Source organism: Conger conger, chromosome 4 (genome assembly GCF_963514075.1).
Source record: "Conger conger chromosome 4, fConCon1.1, whole genome shotgun sequence".
Lineage (NCBI taxonomy): Eukaryota > Metazoa > Chordata > Actinopteri > Anguilliformes > Congridae > Conger > Conger conger.
The window spans coordinates 4630018-4645017 of record NC_083763.1 but is presented as its reverse complement, the minus strand read 5'-3'; the positions used below and the strand labels follow the sequence as shown (position 1 = coordinate 4645017).

General features: G+C 50.1%; 2 protein-coding genes across 2 annotated transcripts in view; both read left to right on the top strand.

The window, feature by feature from the left end:
* The window catches only part of patj (PATJ crumbs cell polarity complex component), a 114752-nt gene extending 101671 nt beyond the window's left edge, over positions 1–13081 (top strand). Inside the window, exons 25-31 of the mRNA XM_061237740.1 lie at positions 1–142; positions 1153–1251; positions 1708–1776; positions 2589–2718; positions 5136–5242; positions 11917–12000; positions 12884–13081. The exon at positions 1–142 is cut by the window's left edge and continues 26 nt beyond it. Coding sequence (XP_061093724.1) covers positions 1–142; positions 1153–1251; positions 1708–1776; positions 2589–2718; positions 5136–5242; positions 11917–12000; positions 12884–13081 — 829 coding nt within the window. The remainder of the gene's footprint in view (positions 143–1152; positions 1252–1707; positions 1777–2588; positions 2719–5135; positions 5243–11916; positions 12001–12883) is intronic.
* A 337-nt stretch (positions 13082–13418) lies between these two features.
* Positions 13419–15000, top strand: part of LOC133125977 (disks large homolog 3-like) — a 7635-nt gene continuing 6053 nt past the window's right edge. The window contains exons 1-2 of the mRNA XM_061237738.1: positions 13419–13529; positions 14348–14467. Of these exons, the coding sequence (XP_061093722.1) occupies positions 13419–13529; positions 14348–14467 (231 nt within the window). The remainder of the gene's footprint in view (positions 13530–14347; positions 14468–15000) is intronic.

Below are 15000 nucleotides of genomic sequence, written 5' to 3'. Positions count from 1 at the left end.
GCCTCCGCCAGACAAGCCCCAGCCGCCAGACTCTCTGCCCCTCAGCCGGACTCTCCCAGAATCCTCTCTGCCCCTCAGCCGGGCTCTCCCAGAATCCTCTCTGCCTCTCGGCAGAAATCCCCCAGAATCCTCTCTGCCCAAGGTGAGGCGTTGGGTGGCTGTGCGTTTCTCCCCGTGCATGATGAGGGAGTGGACAGGCTCCGGTTCTGTCGGGTGCCATGAGCTCATAATATGTTTTTGTTATTAATTTTTTTTTTTTTGCATTTTAGCAGGAAGTCCCATTGAGATCCGAAACCTTTTTACAAGGGAGAGCTGCCTTGGAAATATAAATGTATTCGTGTAGCACCTTTTCATTCAAGGTTTCATCCAGTGCTTTGCAGAAGATAAATTCAATTCAATGCAATTTGTTTGTATAGCGCTTTTCACAGCAGACTGTCCCAAAAATGCTTTACAGACTAACACAAGGGAAGAAAAAAAAATACCAGCCCTCAGCCCCCAAGTACCATATGAGGTAAACAACTTCCGTATGCGGAGAAAAACCCTCAAACAGTGGCCAGAAAAAATTTCAGGAGGAACCCAGCTATGGGGGGGGGTGCCATCCTCCGCTGAGCTATAGGTTGAGATGGTAACAACAAATAAGAAATACAACATGTAAAATGAATGACACTGTATGATGACAATACACTCGCAATGAAAATATTTCAATTGGTGTCTGTTGCCGTGGTGCCAAGTGGTCCTCACCTCTCCCTCCCTCTCTCTCCCTCTCCCTCCCTCTCCCTCCCTCCACCTCTCCCTCCCTCTCTCTCCCTCTCCCTCTCTCTCCCCCTCCCTCTCCCTCTCTCTCTCTCCCTCTCCCCCCCTCCACCTCTCCCTCCCTCTCTCTCCCTCTCCCTCTCCCTCCCTCCACCTCTCCCTCCCTCTCTCTCCCTCTCCCTCTCTCTCCCCTCCCTATCCCTCTCTCTCTCCCTCTCCCCCCCCTCTCCTCCTCTCTCCCCTCCCTCTCTCTCCTTCTCCCTTTCTCTCCCTCTCTCTGTCTCCCTCCCTCTCCCTCTCTCCCTCTCACTCTCTCTCTCTCTCTCCTCTCTCTCCTCCCTCTCTCTCTCCCTCTCCCTCTCTCTCTCCTCCTCTCTCCCCTCCCTCGTTCGCCCACAGGAGCAGGCGGCCCTGGCGTCTGTGGAGGGTGAGAGTGTGGAGTCTCCTCTCCTGGAGTCCTCTCTGAAGAGCCTCAGTGATGGAGAGTCCGTCTCCAAGGTGAGCTGGAGGACTCATTGACCCCCCCCCCCCCCCTCTGTCGCGCTTCCCCGTGTCGTTTACGCTAACGCTGTACCTCGCAACCAACCATACCCCTGCTCCTGTCAAATGGCTGAAGCTAAGCAGGTGTGGGCTTGGTTAGTACTTGGATGGGAGACTTCCTGGGGAAACTAAGTTGCTGCCGGAAGTGGTGTTGTTGGGCCAGTAGGGGGTGATCTTCCCTCTGGTTAAATTACCTCCAGTGCCCCAGCGCAGTGATGGGGACACTGTGCTGTAGGTGATGCTGCCTGACTGTCACTGTGGTCACTAATGATACTCATGACACTCTTCGCAGAGAGTAGGGGGTTCCTCGGTGTCCTGCCTAAGTTCCCAACCTCATTACTGTAGAGCAGATGTAAATGCAGCGATCTGTCGGTCTGTCTGTTTGTCACTCTCGTGTCTCCGCTGCGTTCGCAGAAGCTGAAGTCGTCGGAGAGGAGCGTGGACTCGGACAGCGAGCTCGTCGAGACGCCCGCGCTGGAGCAGGTGAGCGGGCTGAGGGCCGGCGGACATTTTGTGCTTCTCTCACGGGTTACGACTTCAGATTGAGACGCCCAGTCGGATGATAGCTTAGCCCAAGGATCAGCAAATCTGGGCCTCGAATCCAAATCCAGCCCTGGTTTTCTTTTCTCCCAGGGTAATTCACTGAACAGTTTGTGCTACTGATTGGCCAGACTTGACTTCACACCTGACTCCCAGGTGAAGGGAGGGTGGAAAACCAGCAGTTCTAGGCCCTTGATTTGATGATACCTGTCATAAACTATACGGGCTCCCGACCAGATCAGAAAAAAGTTATGAACGGATCCACCTCCTGATTGGTCGCAAGACCTCACACCTGTCAAATGAAAGCCCACCTTGGCCATATTGTTTTGACACGAAAAATTTGAGTCAGTCGGATCGGCTCAGAACGGTACAGTAATTTTGTACGAGTGTCCGTGGGGGGAAGGCAACTCTCAGAGGTGGTGTGTGACAAAGCAGCTGTGTTACTGAGTCAGATTGTGTGTGAGATATTACACAATGCACATAGTTGTGTTTACTGAGCCGGTCATAAGCCGGTGTGAAATGAGTTTCAGAGGTGGAAATGGGTCTAACCATTCCTGCGCTTACAGTTTCTCAGATGGAACTGCTCTGCGATTGTAGTGCAATTGCCATATGTTCAAAGAAAAACAAAAGCTTGTTTTTTTGTTTTTTTTTGTCATAAATGTTTGTTGTTTGCAAGGGATTGTTCTGAGTGCGGTTAAATATTAATGTTAGCGCTCCCTTGTGCAAACATGTTTTCTGATATTGCCTTTATTTAGAGCACTGTTCTCTCGAAGATTTCTAAGAGCTCCAGTAAGCTCCTCTCGGGTGATTCGGACCCGGCCGTCTCCCCCCCGGCCCCCCTGCCGTCCTCCTGCACCAGTCCCGACTTCCAGCACTGCAGTCGAGGTACGCTAACGCTAGCCACCACGCGCTATGCTATTAACCCAATGGCGCTAGGCCTGTAGCCTATAAGATACATGACTGGGACCCGGGTGGTTGTTGGTTCAAGCCCTAGTGTAGCCACAGTAAGATCAGTGCAGCTGTTTGGCCCTTAACCCCTCATTGCTCCAAGGGCGGGGATTGTCTCCCGCTTAGTCTAATCAACTGTGAGTGGCTTTAGATAAAAGCGTCAGCTAAATAACAAATAATTGGTTATTATTATTACTATTATTAGTCACTGCAGCTCTTTCGAACGGAACCTGTAGGCCTTCTCACAGACGGTCTCCTCACAGGAACGCCTTCGCCACGGCCAAAAATAAGAAGGTGTCTACGAGGGGTCGTCTCTTTTTTATTTTTACATTTGTTGAGTCACCGTTTTCTTTGCTTTCTACTGTACTATGGTCTTTTTTTCTCGCTGATTAGTTCCTTTCATGGCAGAGCAACCAGCCTGTAGGCATTGTGAGGAAACGCATCCTTCAAGTGAAGCCAAGTGTTCAAATCTTTATGCATTCATTTTGCCTGTGTCTCTAACTCTAATTAGGTACCGAGCTTTTGATATGCGTTTGATGTCCTGTAGCTTCTCTCCGTGTGTGGCTTGTATTGATGAGAAGCCTCTTGAAATGTTAAAAGACAAATTCAGCTCTTCACAGTCTGAAAACATCAGTGCATTGCGCCATACTGCAGAGCATAGCCTGGAACAGCATTTACATGACATTAATGGCATTTGGCAGACGCTCTTGTCCAGAGTGACGCACAGTTGATTAGACTAAGCAGGAGACAATCCTCCCCTGGTGCAATGCGGGGTTAAGGGCCTTGCTCAACGGCCCAACGGCTGTGCGGATCTTATTGTGGCTACACCGGGATTAGAACCGCCGACCTTGCGTGTCCCAGTCCTTTACCTTAACCACTACGCTACAGGTGGTCCAGCACAGGAGGGGAACTCACCGCTCCTTCCAAAATTTGCAAAGTCAGGGCTGTCGGGTCGTTTTCCAGCTGAAGGCGTTCGCGTTCGCCTTCCTGTTCTTTCGAGATCCGAAGGGTAGCGCTTTACAGTTCATAACCATAAAACAAGTCATAAACTGCGCCAAGTTAGCCCTGATTTAAGCCCTGATTTAGCTTGCGATATCCCCCCAGAGTTTGGTATAGCTTAGCATATGCTCTCTGAAAGCGTACCTCAGCTTAAACGCCCCCCCGACTGATCTCAGGGGACTCTGCGATGGTGGTACACAACAATAAGCTCGCGCTAGTGTGCTGCTACAGAGCTCCTCGTGGATATCAAACGGCGCTGAAATTCTCTCTGACGCTCTGCCAGGTTTTACCTTGCCAAGGGGGGCAGCTGAAATTCAAAGTTTTTTTTAAAGACGTTTTGAAGGGTAGAGTTTTGCCAGCAGTAGGGATTGAGTGATGGTTCTCAGGGGATTTTGCTTGCTCTCTTATTTTTCCACATTCATCAATAGCTATTTTCTTCTGTTGAGTAAAGTCCATTTTTATAGCATAATTTAACAGTGACTAAAGGGCACTACTGTATGAAAAAAAATATCTGGGGAGTCTTAGGTTGGGGTCCTCCTTTTGAAACTCACGTAGCATGTGACCCAGTCTTTACATTACAGATGTATGACAAGGCAGTATATAGCGGGGTATTTACTGAATTAATTCAGGTTCAGTAATTCGATCAAGGGTACAATGGCAGGGTCCTACCAGCAAATGTACCCTATAACCTCACAGTTGTAAGCAAAGTTCCCCAACCGTTATGCTCCAATACCACTGTTTAGCTTTGACTACAGGTTAATGGAGTGGTAGGCAAGGAGGACCGCATCTGTTTCTGGATTTCATGCAAACTTCTGGCCTTAATTACCTAATTAGCCTTAACATCTGGCACCATTTTAGCTACATTTAATTACATTTACATTACATTAAGGACTTAAATGACCTTGTTCTTGTGTCCCTATATGACACCTTCTAGGAACTAATCTACGAGTCAACCAGGGTTGGTGTGCATAGCCATTTCGTGAATTTAGCCAGGGTATGTGTTGGCAACAAACAACTGCATACACATCGGCCCTCCAAGACCTGAATTCAGTTAAATTCGGTTCAATTTTATTTACAGAGGACTGTTACAAAGACACTCAACAGAGTAACAGAAGAGCAAAAAGTGAAAGGGCAAACACCATGCCAGAGCCCCAAAATAGCAAGTACAGGGGGGTACAAACCCCCCCCTCAAACAGGGAACTGCCCACCCCGGTTTAATTCCTCACTCTTACTGTAAGGAAAGAGAGAGAATCTCAGCCACTGTCAGCGGTCCAGGCCCTGTTTCTGTTCTCCCCTGGGGTTTGTGGATAGCTCTAATGTATGCTAATGCTAACGTTTCTCCCTTTTCTCCGTAGACCCCGCCACATGCCCCATCGTCCCAGGGCAGGAGACGGTCATCGAGATCTCCAAGGGCCGGTCCGGCCTGGGACTGAGCATCGTCGGGGGGAAAGACACGCAACTGGTGAGCCACGCCTTCACACTCTCCCCTCTGCCGGTGTAAAGCGTGTGGAGCTAGCGCGTTCGCGTGTGGAGCTAGCGCGTTCGCGTGTGGAGCTAGCGCGTTAGCGTGTGGCGCTAGCGCATTAGCGTGTGGAGCTAGCGCGTTGGCGCGTGGAGCTAGCGCGTTGGCGCGTGGAGCTAGCGCATTAGCGTGTGGAGCTAGCTCATTAGCGTGTGGAGCTAACACATTAGCGTGTTGACCTAGCACTTTAGCATTTGGAGCTAGCGTGTTAGCATGTGTAGCTAACGCGTTAGCGTGTTGAGCTAGCACATTAGCGTGTGGAGTTAGCATGTTAGACTGTGGAGCTAGCACGTAAGCGTTATTGTGGGAATGCTCGACAGCACTGGTTCTCGGTCCTGAGGGCCCACTGTGTATGCCGGTTTTCGTTCCAACCAGTCACGATCCAAGAATTTTAATGAGCTCTTAACGTCTCTGAATTAGGTACTTGTCATGTTTAGAGGGAATATTCACCCTGTTATGTCTGAAAATGCTGTCCACGCCATGAATAATTAGTCTTATCAAATGCTCATATTCTGCTTACTGCGTTATGTTGCAAACAATAACATCTTTTTTTAGCTGATCAGATAAAGTCTCAGCTTGTCAGGTTGCAGAGTACCGGTGTTTAATTTCTTTCATAATTTTTCCGTTCGGCTTATTAACACAATGCAGGTTTGTCTCATTATCATTTTCTTTGTATTTGAATACTTCATTATCGACCAGATGGCCAGATGTCCACACTTTCGCCAATTAGGACCCTGCTGATTCACCTCAGTCTTTAATTTGATGTAAAAAAAAAAAAATTCCCCTCTTCATAATCTGTTTTAAGAGGGTAAATATTCCGTCTAAATAAGTTTTTTAAAAAAATGGTTGGCATTTATATAGCGCCTTTATCCAAAGCGCTGTACAATTGATGCTTCTCATTCACCCATTCACACACATACTCACACACCGATGGCGATTGGCTGTCATGCAAGGGACCGACCAGCTCGTCAGGAGCATTCGGGGGTTAGGTGTCTCGCTCAGGGACACTTCGACACAGCCCGAGCGGGGGATCGAACCGGCAACCCTCCGACTGCCAGACGACTGCTCTTACTGCCTGAGCCAATGAGACGACTGCTCTTACTGCCTGAGCCAATGAGACGACTGCTCTTACTGCCTGAGCCAATGAGACGACTGCTCTTACTGCCTGAGCCAATGAGACGACTGCTCTTACTGCCTGAGCCAATGAGACGACTGCTCTTACTGCCTGAGCCAATGAGACGACTGCTCTTACTGCCTGAGCCAATGAGACGACTGCTCTTACTGCCTGAGCCAATGAGACGACTGCTCTTACTGCCTGAGCCAATGAGACGACTGCTCTTACTGCCTGAGCCATGTCGCCCCCAAGTACTTGATTTAGGGAAGTGAACAGTTTGATAAAATTCTGGGATACTGTTGTTAGAACTTGAACCAGCATACACTGTGCTTTGAGAACCACTGCTCAACAGGCCCCAACCATTACATTACATTACATTACATTACACAGCATTTAGCAGACGGTCTTATCCAGAACGATGTACAACGAAGTGCAGATCAAACACACGTACAAGTGTGAAGAGGACCCGAGAGGACAGTACAGTCCCGAGTCCTAGCGTGACCGTACAGATACAATCGGAACCCTTGAAGAATACATCAACTTACAAACTATCCTAGGCCACCAGGCCATCTCTGAGTTGTCCAACAGTATTAGATTTGACCGTTTAAACTGCCCAAAAAAGAATGGGATAAATGTTCTCTGCTCACTTTACAAATTATGCTCCTGACCCCCAAAAAGCAGTGCCCCCCCCCCCCCCCCCCCTCCTCGTTCTGACCGCATATTTTACTGAAATGGAGATGGTTTATGGGCGATTCTCACGCCCCGGCCTGCTAATGGCTCTTCGCCTGGCTCCGGGGCTGGAAATGGGACACGAATCGACGCGGGGAGGAAACGGGTCGATTAAAAACGGGGATCCATTAAAGCTCGCTGATAAATATTTGTGAAAATTGCTGCCATTATCGTGTCATTAGCCGGTCACGTGGCCGCCGGCTCTGTAGCTAAACGCCAGGAACTGAGAATCCGCTCGTGTTTCACTCCTCTGTTTTGCATAATCGCTGGTGCTTGCGTAAGCGCTGTCTGCTTTTGACATACGGCCGCTTCAGAAAGTGCTCCTCTGTCACTTTTAGCGCACTTTATTGTGTTGTAGATTTCATTTTAAACCGATAAAATGTTTGCAGAGGAGGAATTTTAAACAGCAGGTCCCCCTTGAGGGTCAGAGAACAAGGAAACAAGTCTTCATACGCCGCACGATTAGAGTAGGCCTGGCCCAGCGAACGCAGAAATGTTCTCACAATGTTACTGGAATGTTTTCTCACTGTTATGACACTTGCCCCTACAAGGCAGCAACTTTGTGGGAACGTTTTGTTTTTAGCTGGATGCATCTTCAGTAACAGTGCGTGCACAGAGAGGGTGAAGACTGACTCACACCACTCTGCAGTTTTAACCTCCTGAGTGAAGTATTTTACTCAATTGAACATAGTTCAAGTGCTTGGCATGACACACATGTTGCAGTGAAAATAATAAAAAATATATATATTTAATTTCATTTTAATTGAATGTCCCTGAGGTTAAGAGAAGTACTGTGCAGTGAAATGGAATGTTCTCGTTTGAGGAACGCAGGGTCTCAGGAGGTTAACATCATTCCGGCTCTACAGAAAGGAGTGCGTGCGTTGTGGGTGTTTTCCGCACCGTCTCGAAGGCGCTCTCCGCCGCACCTGCTGATGGGAGTGCGGCACAGGGGCTGCGTCGTGTTGCTGAACATCCCTAATCACTCAGATAAGCAGTACCCGCGCTCCCAGACCAAAGGGCCCCCCGAGCCGTCAGTCAGATTAACCGCCACCGACGTGCGGAGAATGCCAGAGCCCTGGGCTCTTCCCCGCCGTTAGCATCCTTCTCTGCGCCTGTGCTAGGCTAGGCTAGGCTAGGCTAGGCTAGGCTAGGCTAGGCTAACGCTCTGAGACGCGACATTGCGAGCCCGGCCGTTCGTGAACGCCGCAGTGTGGGGAAAACGCACCGTGAAAGCGTCACGTAGGAGAGCCGGCGTGTCGCGGGTAGCTGGCTGCAAATCACACACAGCCCTGCGGTCGTTTATTCGATATTTGCCTGAGTCAACCAGCCTTTGCACGAGCGTCGGGAGAGTCAAGAGTCAGTCGACGGCGAGAATTACACTGAGGAGCAGACATGCGTAAAACATTAGATCTATTCCAGGAGGACACAGTGAGAGTAAAAACATTAATACAGATGGAGGATGTCAGAGTGTGGTCTGTAACAGGGTGCACACAGTGAGAGTAACATTAATACGGATAGAGGATGTCAAGAGTGTGGTCTGTAACAGGGTGGACACAGTGACAGTAACATTAATAGAGAGTAAGAACACTAATACAGATAGAGGGTCTGTAATGGAGAGGGTTGCTGTAACAGGGTGGACACTTATAGAGAAAGAGTATTAATACAGATAGAGGATGTGTAATGCAGAGTGTGATCTGTAACAGGGTGGACACAGTGAGAGTAACACTAATAGAATAAGAACATTGAAGATGGGCTGTAACAGGGTGGACACTAATAGAGAAAAAACATTAATACAGATAGCGGATCTGTAGTGGAGAGGGTTGCTGTAACAGGGTGGACCCTAATAGAGAAAGCGCATTAATACAGATAGAGGGTCTTTAATGAGAGGGTGAGCTGTAACAGGGTGGACCCTAATAGAGAAAGGGCATTAATACAGATAGAGGGTCTTTAATGAGAGGGTTGCTGTAACAGGGTGGACCCTAATAGAGAAAGGGCATTAATACAGATAGAGCGTCTTTAATGAGAGGGTTGCTGTAACAGGGTGGACCCTAATAGAGAAAGAGCATTAATACAGATAGAGGGTCTTTAATGAGAGGGTGAGCTGTAACAGGGTGGACCCTAATAGAGAAAGGGCATTAATACAGATAGAGGGTCTTTAATGAGAGGGTTGCTGTAACAGGGTGGACCCTAATAGAGAAAGGGCATTAATACAGATAGAGCGTCTTTAATGAGAGGGTTGCTGTAACAGGGTGGACCCTAATAGAGAAAGAGCATTAATACAGATAGAGGATCTGTAATGAGAGGGTGCGCTGTAACAGGGTGGACACAGTGAGAGTAAGATCATTAATACAGATGGAGGATCTGTAGTGGAGAGGGCTGCTGTAGCAGGGCTGTGTGCTCTGTTCTTCTGAGGAGGAGTGGTGAGTCACCAGCTGCTGTAGCCCGCGGCTTCGCATCCCGGCTCTTGTTCGGTTTGATGCGGCTGAATGGAGTGGAGGAGATTGGAGCAGCGGGGGACCGGGATGGCCCCAGGCAGGGGTACGCCGGGCCCAGCCGGGCACAGAGAGCCCTCGGTCCCACTGTGGGGCCTCTCAGCAGACCGCACGAGGCGGGGAAAGAACAAACGTTAAACTAACGCTTACCTGCGGGACAGAACAAACGGTCAACTGACGCTTACCTGCGAGGAAAGGACAAACGTTCAACTAGCGGATACCAGCCAGGAAAGGACAAGCGTTCAACTAACGCTTACCTGCAAGGAAAGAACAAACGGTCAACTGACGCTTACCTGTGTGGAAAGAACAAACGTTCAACTAACGCTTACCTGTGTGGAAAGAACAAACGTTCAACTAACGCTTACCTGCGAGGAAAGGACAAACGTTCAACTAGCGGATACCAGCCAGGAAAGGACAAGCGTTCAACTAACGCTTACCTGCAAGGAAAGGACAAACGTTGAAATAACGCTTACTGGCCAGGAAAGGGCAAACAAACGTTCAGCTAACGCTTACCTTCATGGAACGAAAAAACCTTCAACTAACGCTTACCTGCGGGAAAGAACTAACGTTGAAATAACACTTACTTGCTTGGGAAGAACAAGTGTTCACCTAACGCTAACCAGCCAGGGAAGGGCAAACAAACATTCAACTAATGCTTACCTGCGTGGACAGAACAAGTGTTCACCTAATATGGTGATATTTGTGATTTTGTTGTGTTGTCACGTACACTGTAGAATCATCTCTGCAATGAGGCACGGAAGTAGTGAATGATGATATTTGCGTTCAGAGAGAACGTTTTTCTTATCTGAGCGATAACCGCGTTGGTCATCACCATCCACAAACCCCTGCCATTCTCAGCCCACTGGGACCAAAATGAGTGCAGTCTACTCTAACATTACTTTCTGCATTTTCTCCCATGAGTCAAGCACTTGTTAAACTCCTGCCTCAAAACGGAGGCTCTGATTGGTAGTTGCTGTCTGATGAGCTGGTAACACCTATGGTGACCCTGTACGTGTATGCGAGACCGTCATCAGCGTATCACCCCATCTGACTGATGAAGGGAATGCGTCTCAGTGTTTGAATTTAGCGTAGGCTTTCTGAAGTTTGTCTGAACATTACGGCTGCAATCAAAATCCTCTTTCTATCAGGTCGCCTTGATTTAAATCTGCAGAAATGTGTATGATGTATTGCGCTGTTTGAGAAATGAACTGGCAAGCTCTCCCGTCCCTACCTGAACCCTTTTCCACAGGCGCTTAATGTTGCTTTAAGGGCTTACAGCCCTCTCCTTGACAACAGGAACAAGGTTTTATGGCTGAACGAGTTTATGGGTGAACGTATCAGAGGAAGCGTATGCACCTCTCGACCAGACCTGGGTCAAATACATATTTGTTCTGGATTCAAATAGTTTTCTACGCTTTACTGAGCCTGCCTGGTGTGAGGGAGCCTTTGAAATACCCTCTGCAAACCACACCTGGTCCTCTTAGCTGCCAACTGTGGTATGCTAGTCTGGTAGTTGATTGTACACTTCAAGGGTTCTGATTATCTGGTTACACTAGGACTCGGAACTGTACTGTCGTCTCAGGTCACACTTTTACTTGTGTTTGATTTGCACTCTGTTGTACTCTGGATAAGAGCGTCTGCTAAATGCCTTGTAATGTAATGTAATGTAATGCATGGTTGTGCCAGTCAAAACCAAAAGATCACAGAACAGAATTTGAATCCTTAACGAATATGTATTTGACCGCAGTCTGATCTCAAACTAGGGGTTCTGATCTAGGGGGTCTTAATTCTGTCCATGTCCTGACCTCTAATAGCCAATCACCGTTGGCGTGTGAGTGTGTGTATGAACGGGCGAATGAGAAGCATCAATTGTACAGCACTTTGGATAAAGGCGCTATATAATTGCCAACCGTTTGCCATTATGAGCTGAGAGGAATAACTGATTCTAGATCAGCCTTCCGACTCTAAGGCAGAGGGACATACACATTACATTACTGTACATTATTGGCATTTGGCAGATGCTCTTATCCAGAGCGACGTACTGTTGATTAGACTAAGCAGGAGACAATCCTCCCCTGGAGCAATGCAGGGTTAAGGGCCTTGCTCAAGGGCCCAACGGCTGTGCGGATCTTATTGTGGCTACACCGGGATTAGAACCACCGACCTTGGGTGTCCCAGTCATTTACCTTAACCACTACGCTACACAAACTAAACACGTCGGCCGGACCGTGAATGTGTCTAAAGCGGCTCTGTCTCCCCCCCCCCCCCCCCCCCCCCAGGACGCCATTGTGATCCACGAGGTGTACGAGGAGGGGGCCGCGGCCCGAGACGGCAGGCTGTGGGCCGGAGATCAGATCCTGGAGGTGAGCACCCCGCCGTCTCTCGCCAACGTTCTCACAGTGTTGCTGCCACGTTGTGCCAACGTTATGACGCTGATACAACATTGCAGTAACATTGTGTGAACAGTCAGATCTGTTACCTCTTCAGCTGTGGAAAGAAATAACACGTCTCCCCTCCTGTTTCTAATAGGATGCTCTGTAGAAGGTTGCTGTTGGTATAACTAATGCAAGAGCCCCACCTGCTGGCCAGGAAGTGTAATGACATGCTGTAGGAAATGCGCTATAGCACAAACTCTCCTTTTGTACTGAAGTGACAATGCTCATGACGCCGGGCTGTTTAGCCTGGCCAGTGAAGGACACGGTGTCTGAGTGCTGAACTGTATGCGATTTGCGTGCATGTGTGTATCTGTATGCTATGTGTGTGTGTGTGTGTGTGTGTGTATCTGTATGGGATGTGTGTGTATCTGTATGTGTTGTGTGTGTGTGTGTGTGTGTGTGTGTGTGTGCGTGCGTGCGTGTGCGTGTATCTGTATGTGGTGTGTATGTGATGTGTGTGTGTATGCTGTGTGTATGCGTTGTGTGAGTGTGTGTGTGTGTGTGTGTGTGTGTGTGTGTGTATCTGAAACTGTAAACGTGTGTACAGGTGAACGGATCTGTAACTGCACACGTGTGTACAGGTGAACGGATCTGTAACTGTGTACCTGTGTACAGGTGAACGGATCTGTAACTGCGTACGTGTGTACAGGTGAACGGATCTGTAACTGTGTACCTGTGTACAGGTGAACGGATCTGTAACTGTGTACCTGTGTACAGGTGAACGGATCTGTAACTGCGTACGTGTGCACAGGTGAACGGACCTGTAACTGTGTACGTGTGAACGGATCTGTAACTGCGTACCTGTGCACAGGTGAACGGAGTGGACCTGCGCAGTGCGGCTCATGAGGACGCCATTGCGGCTCTGAGACAGACTCCGCCCAAAGTGCGCCTGACGGTGCTGCGGGACGAGAGCCAGTACCGGGACGAGGAGAACCTGGACGTGTTCCGCGTGGAGCTGCAGAAGAAGAGCGGCCGCGGCCTGGGCCTCAGCATCGTCGGCAAGCGGTAACCATGACCGTCGTCGCCACGACCGCCGTTACCGCGAACACCTGCACCGCAGCCACTGTCTCCACGGCCACCGTCACTGCAACCACTGTCACCATAACCACCGTTACCACGACTGCCGTCACCATGACCACCGTTACCGCGATCACCTGCACCGCAACCACTGTTACCATAACCACCGTTACCGCTACTGCCATCACCATGACCACCGTCACTGCAACCACTGTCACCATAACCACCGTTACCGCGACCGCCATCACCATGACCACCGTTACCCGCGACCACTGTCACCATGACGGCCGTCACCACGACCGCAGTCACCACAACCACCGATCGTTGCCATGACCGCCGTCGCCATGACCACCTACACTACAACCACCGTCTTCATGACAGCCGTCGCTACTACCACAGTCACCACAACCACCGACCGTCGCCACGACCACAATCACCGGGCAACGCCTTTGAATCCCTAGTGCTTTAGCCTAGAGATGCCCAGCTACACGTTCATTCAAACCTATATTCAGGGGACTAATCTGCCATAACTACACTTCCCATAGGGCAACATTAGCTGGTGGTAAAGGTAAATGGACTGTATTTATATAGCGCCTTTATCCAAAGCGCTGTACAATTGATGCCTCTCATTCACCCGTTCATACACACACACTAACGGTGAAATACTGCCATGCAGTCATCTCGTCAGGTTAGGTGTCTCAGCGACACATGAACACACCCCGGGCAGGGAATCGAACCGGCAACCCTCCGACAACCGCTATTACAAACTGATCTACAAGCCAAATTTGACGGCGTAATTCCTTAAGCTTCCTTCATCCGGCTAGCAGGACAGTCTTGCAGGATTGCTATGTGCCGTTCCTTACGCGGTGCTACTGTTTCAGTGAGATTTGTAACCCGACACGACACCGGCGCTGTTGAGGGCGAAGCGCTGTCAGAGGGAGTGTTTGCGCTGGAAAGTGTTGTGTAAACATGCAGATAATAACGTCGTGAAGATTACAGCAACAACGCCGGCGTTTCAGTCAGACCGGATGAGCAGCCTGAGCCTGCCTGGACCGCTATCAGCCCTGAACAACGAGAGAGACAGCCCGGCCTCTTAACGTGATTATCTCCGCCGATTTTAAACGGCGACGGGGCGTCCTGTCGCTAACCGCCCGAGCCTGACGGTACGCCGGAGTGATGCTAACGCTCCTCACGGCTAGGCTAGCGGGAACGCTAAACCCCCGAGAGCACAAACAGAACGTCTCCGTTCCTCCTGGAGCGGGCGCGGAACGGCGCGCTGGCGGGCGACACGTCCCGTCACACGCGGAGCGCGGCCGACATCGATCAAGAGGGTGTCGCCTGCTCGTTAGCGCCCGCTAATGAGGTCGTCACGGCGACGGCGCGGCGGGACTGCTAATGAACGCCGAGCTCCGCTGTGAGGCCGGCGAGGGTTAGCGGTTAGCCGGTAGCGTAGCCCATCGCTCATCTCCCATCTCCCCCCCCTACGGTCCGCAGGCCCCCCCCCCCCAGGTCAAACGCCCTCCACTGGGACCCGTTTAGCCCTGTGGGGGGCTGGCTGGCGGGAGGTGGAGAGGGGGAAATGAGGAGGGTCAGGTGACTGCTGGTGGATGTGTGCGTGAGGGCAGAACGTCTCGCTTAAGTAGGTTAGCGCTGTTGCGTAGCGGTTAGCGCTGTCGCCTCGCGAGAACGAGGTTCTGGGTTCGAATCCCGACCGGCCAGATCCTCTCTGTGCGGGAGGTTGCGTGTTCTCCCCCGTGTTCAAGTGGGCTTACTCCAGGTGCTCCGGGTTTCAGTGTGAGGCTGATGGTACAAACGCAGTCGAAATACGATGTCGATAATTTGTCCCACAAGAAACATGGCGGTGCCCATAGAACGCTTTTCACAAGCCCATGGATAGTCAATGGGTGGTGT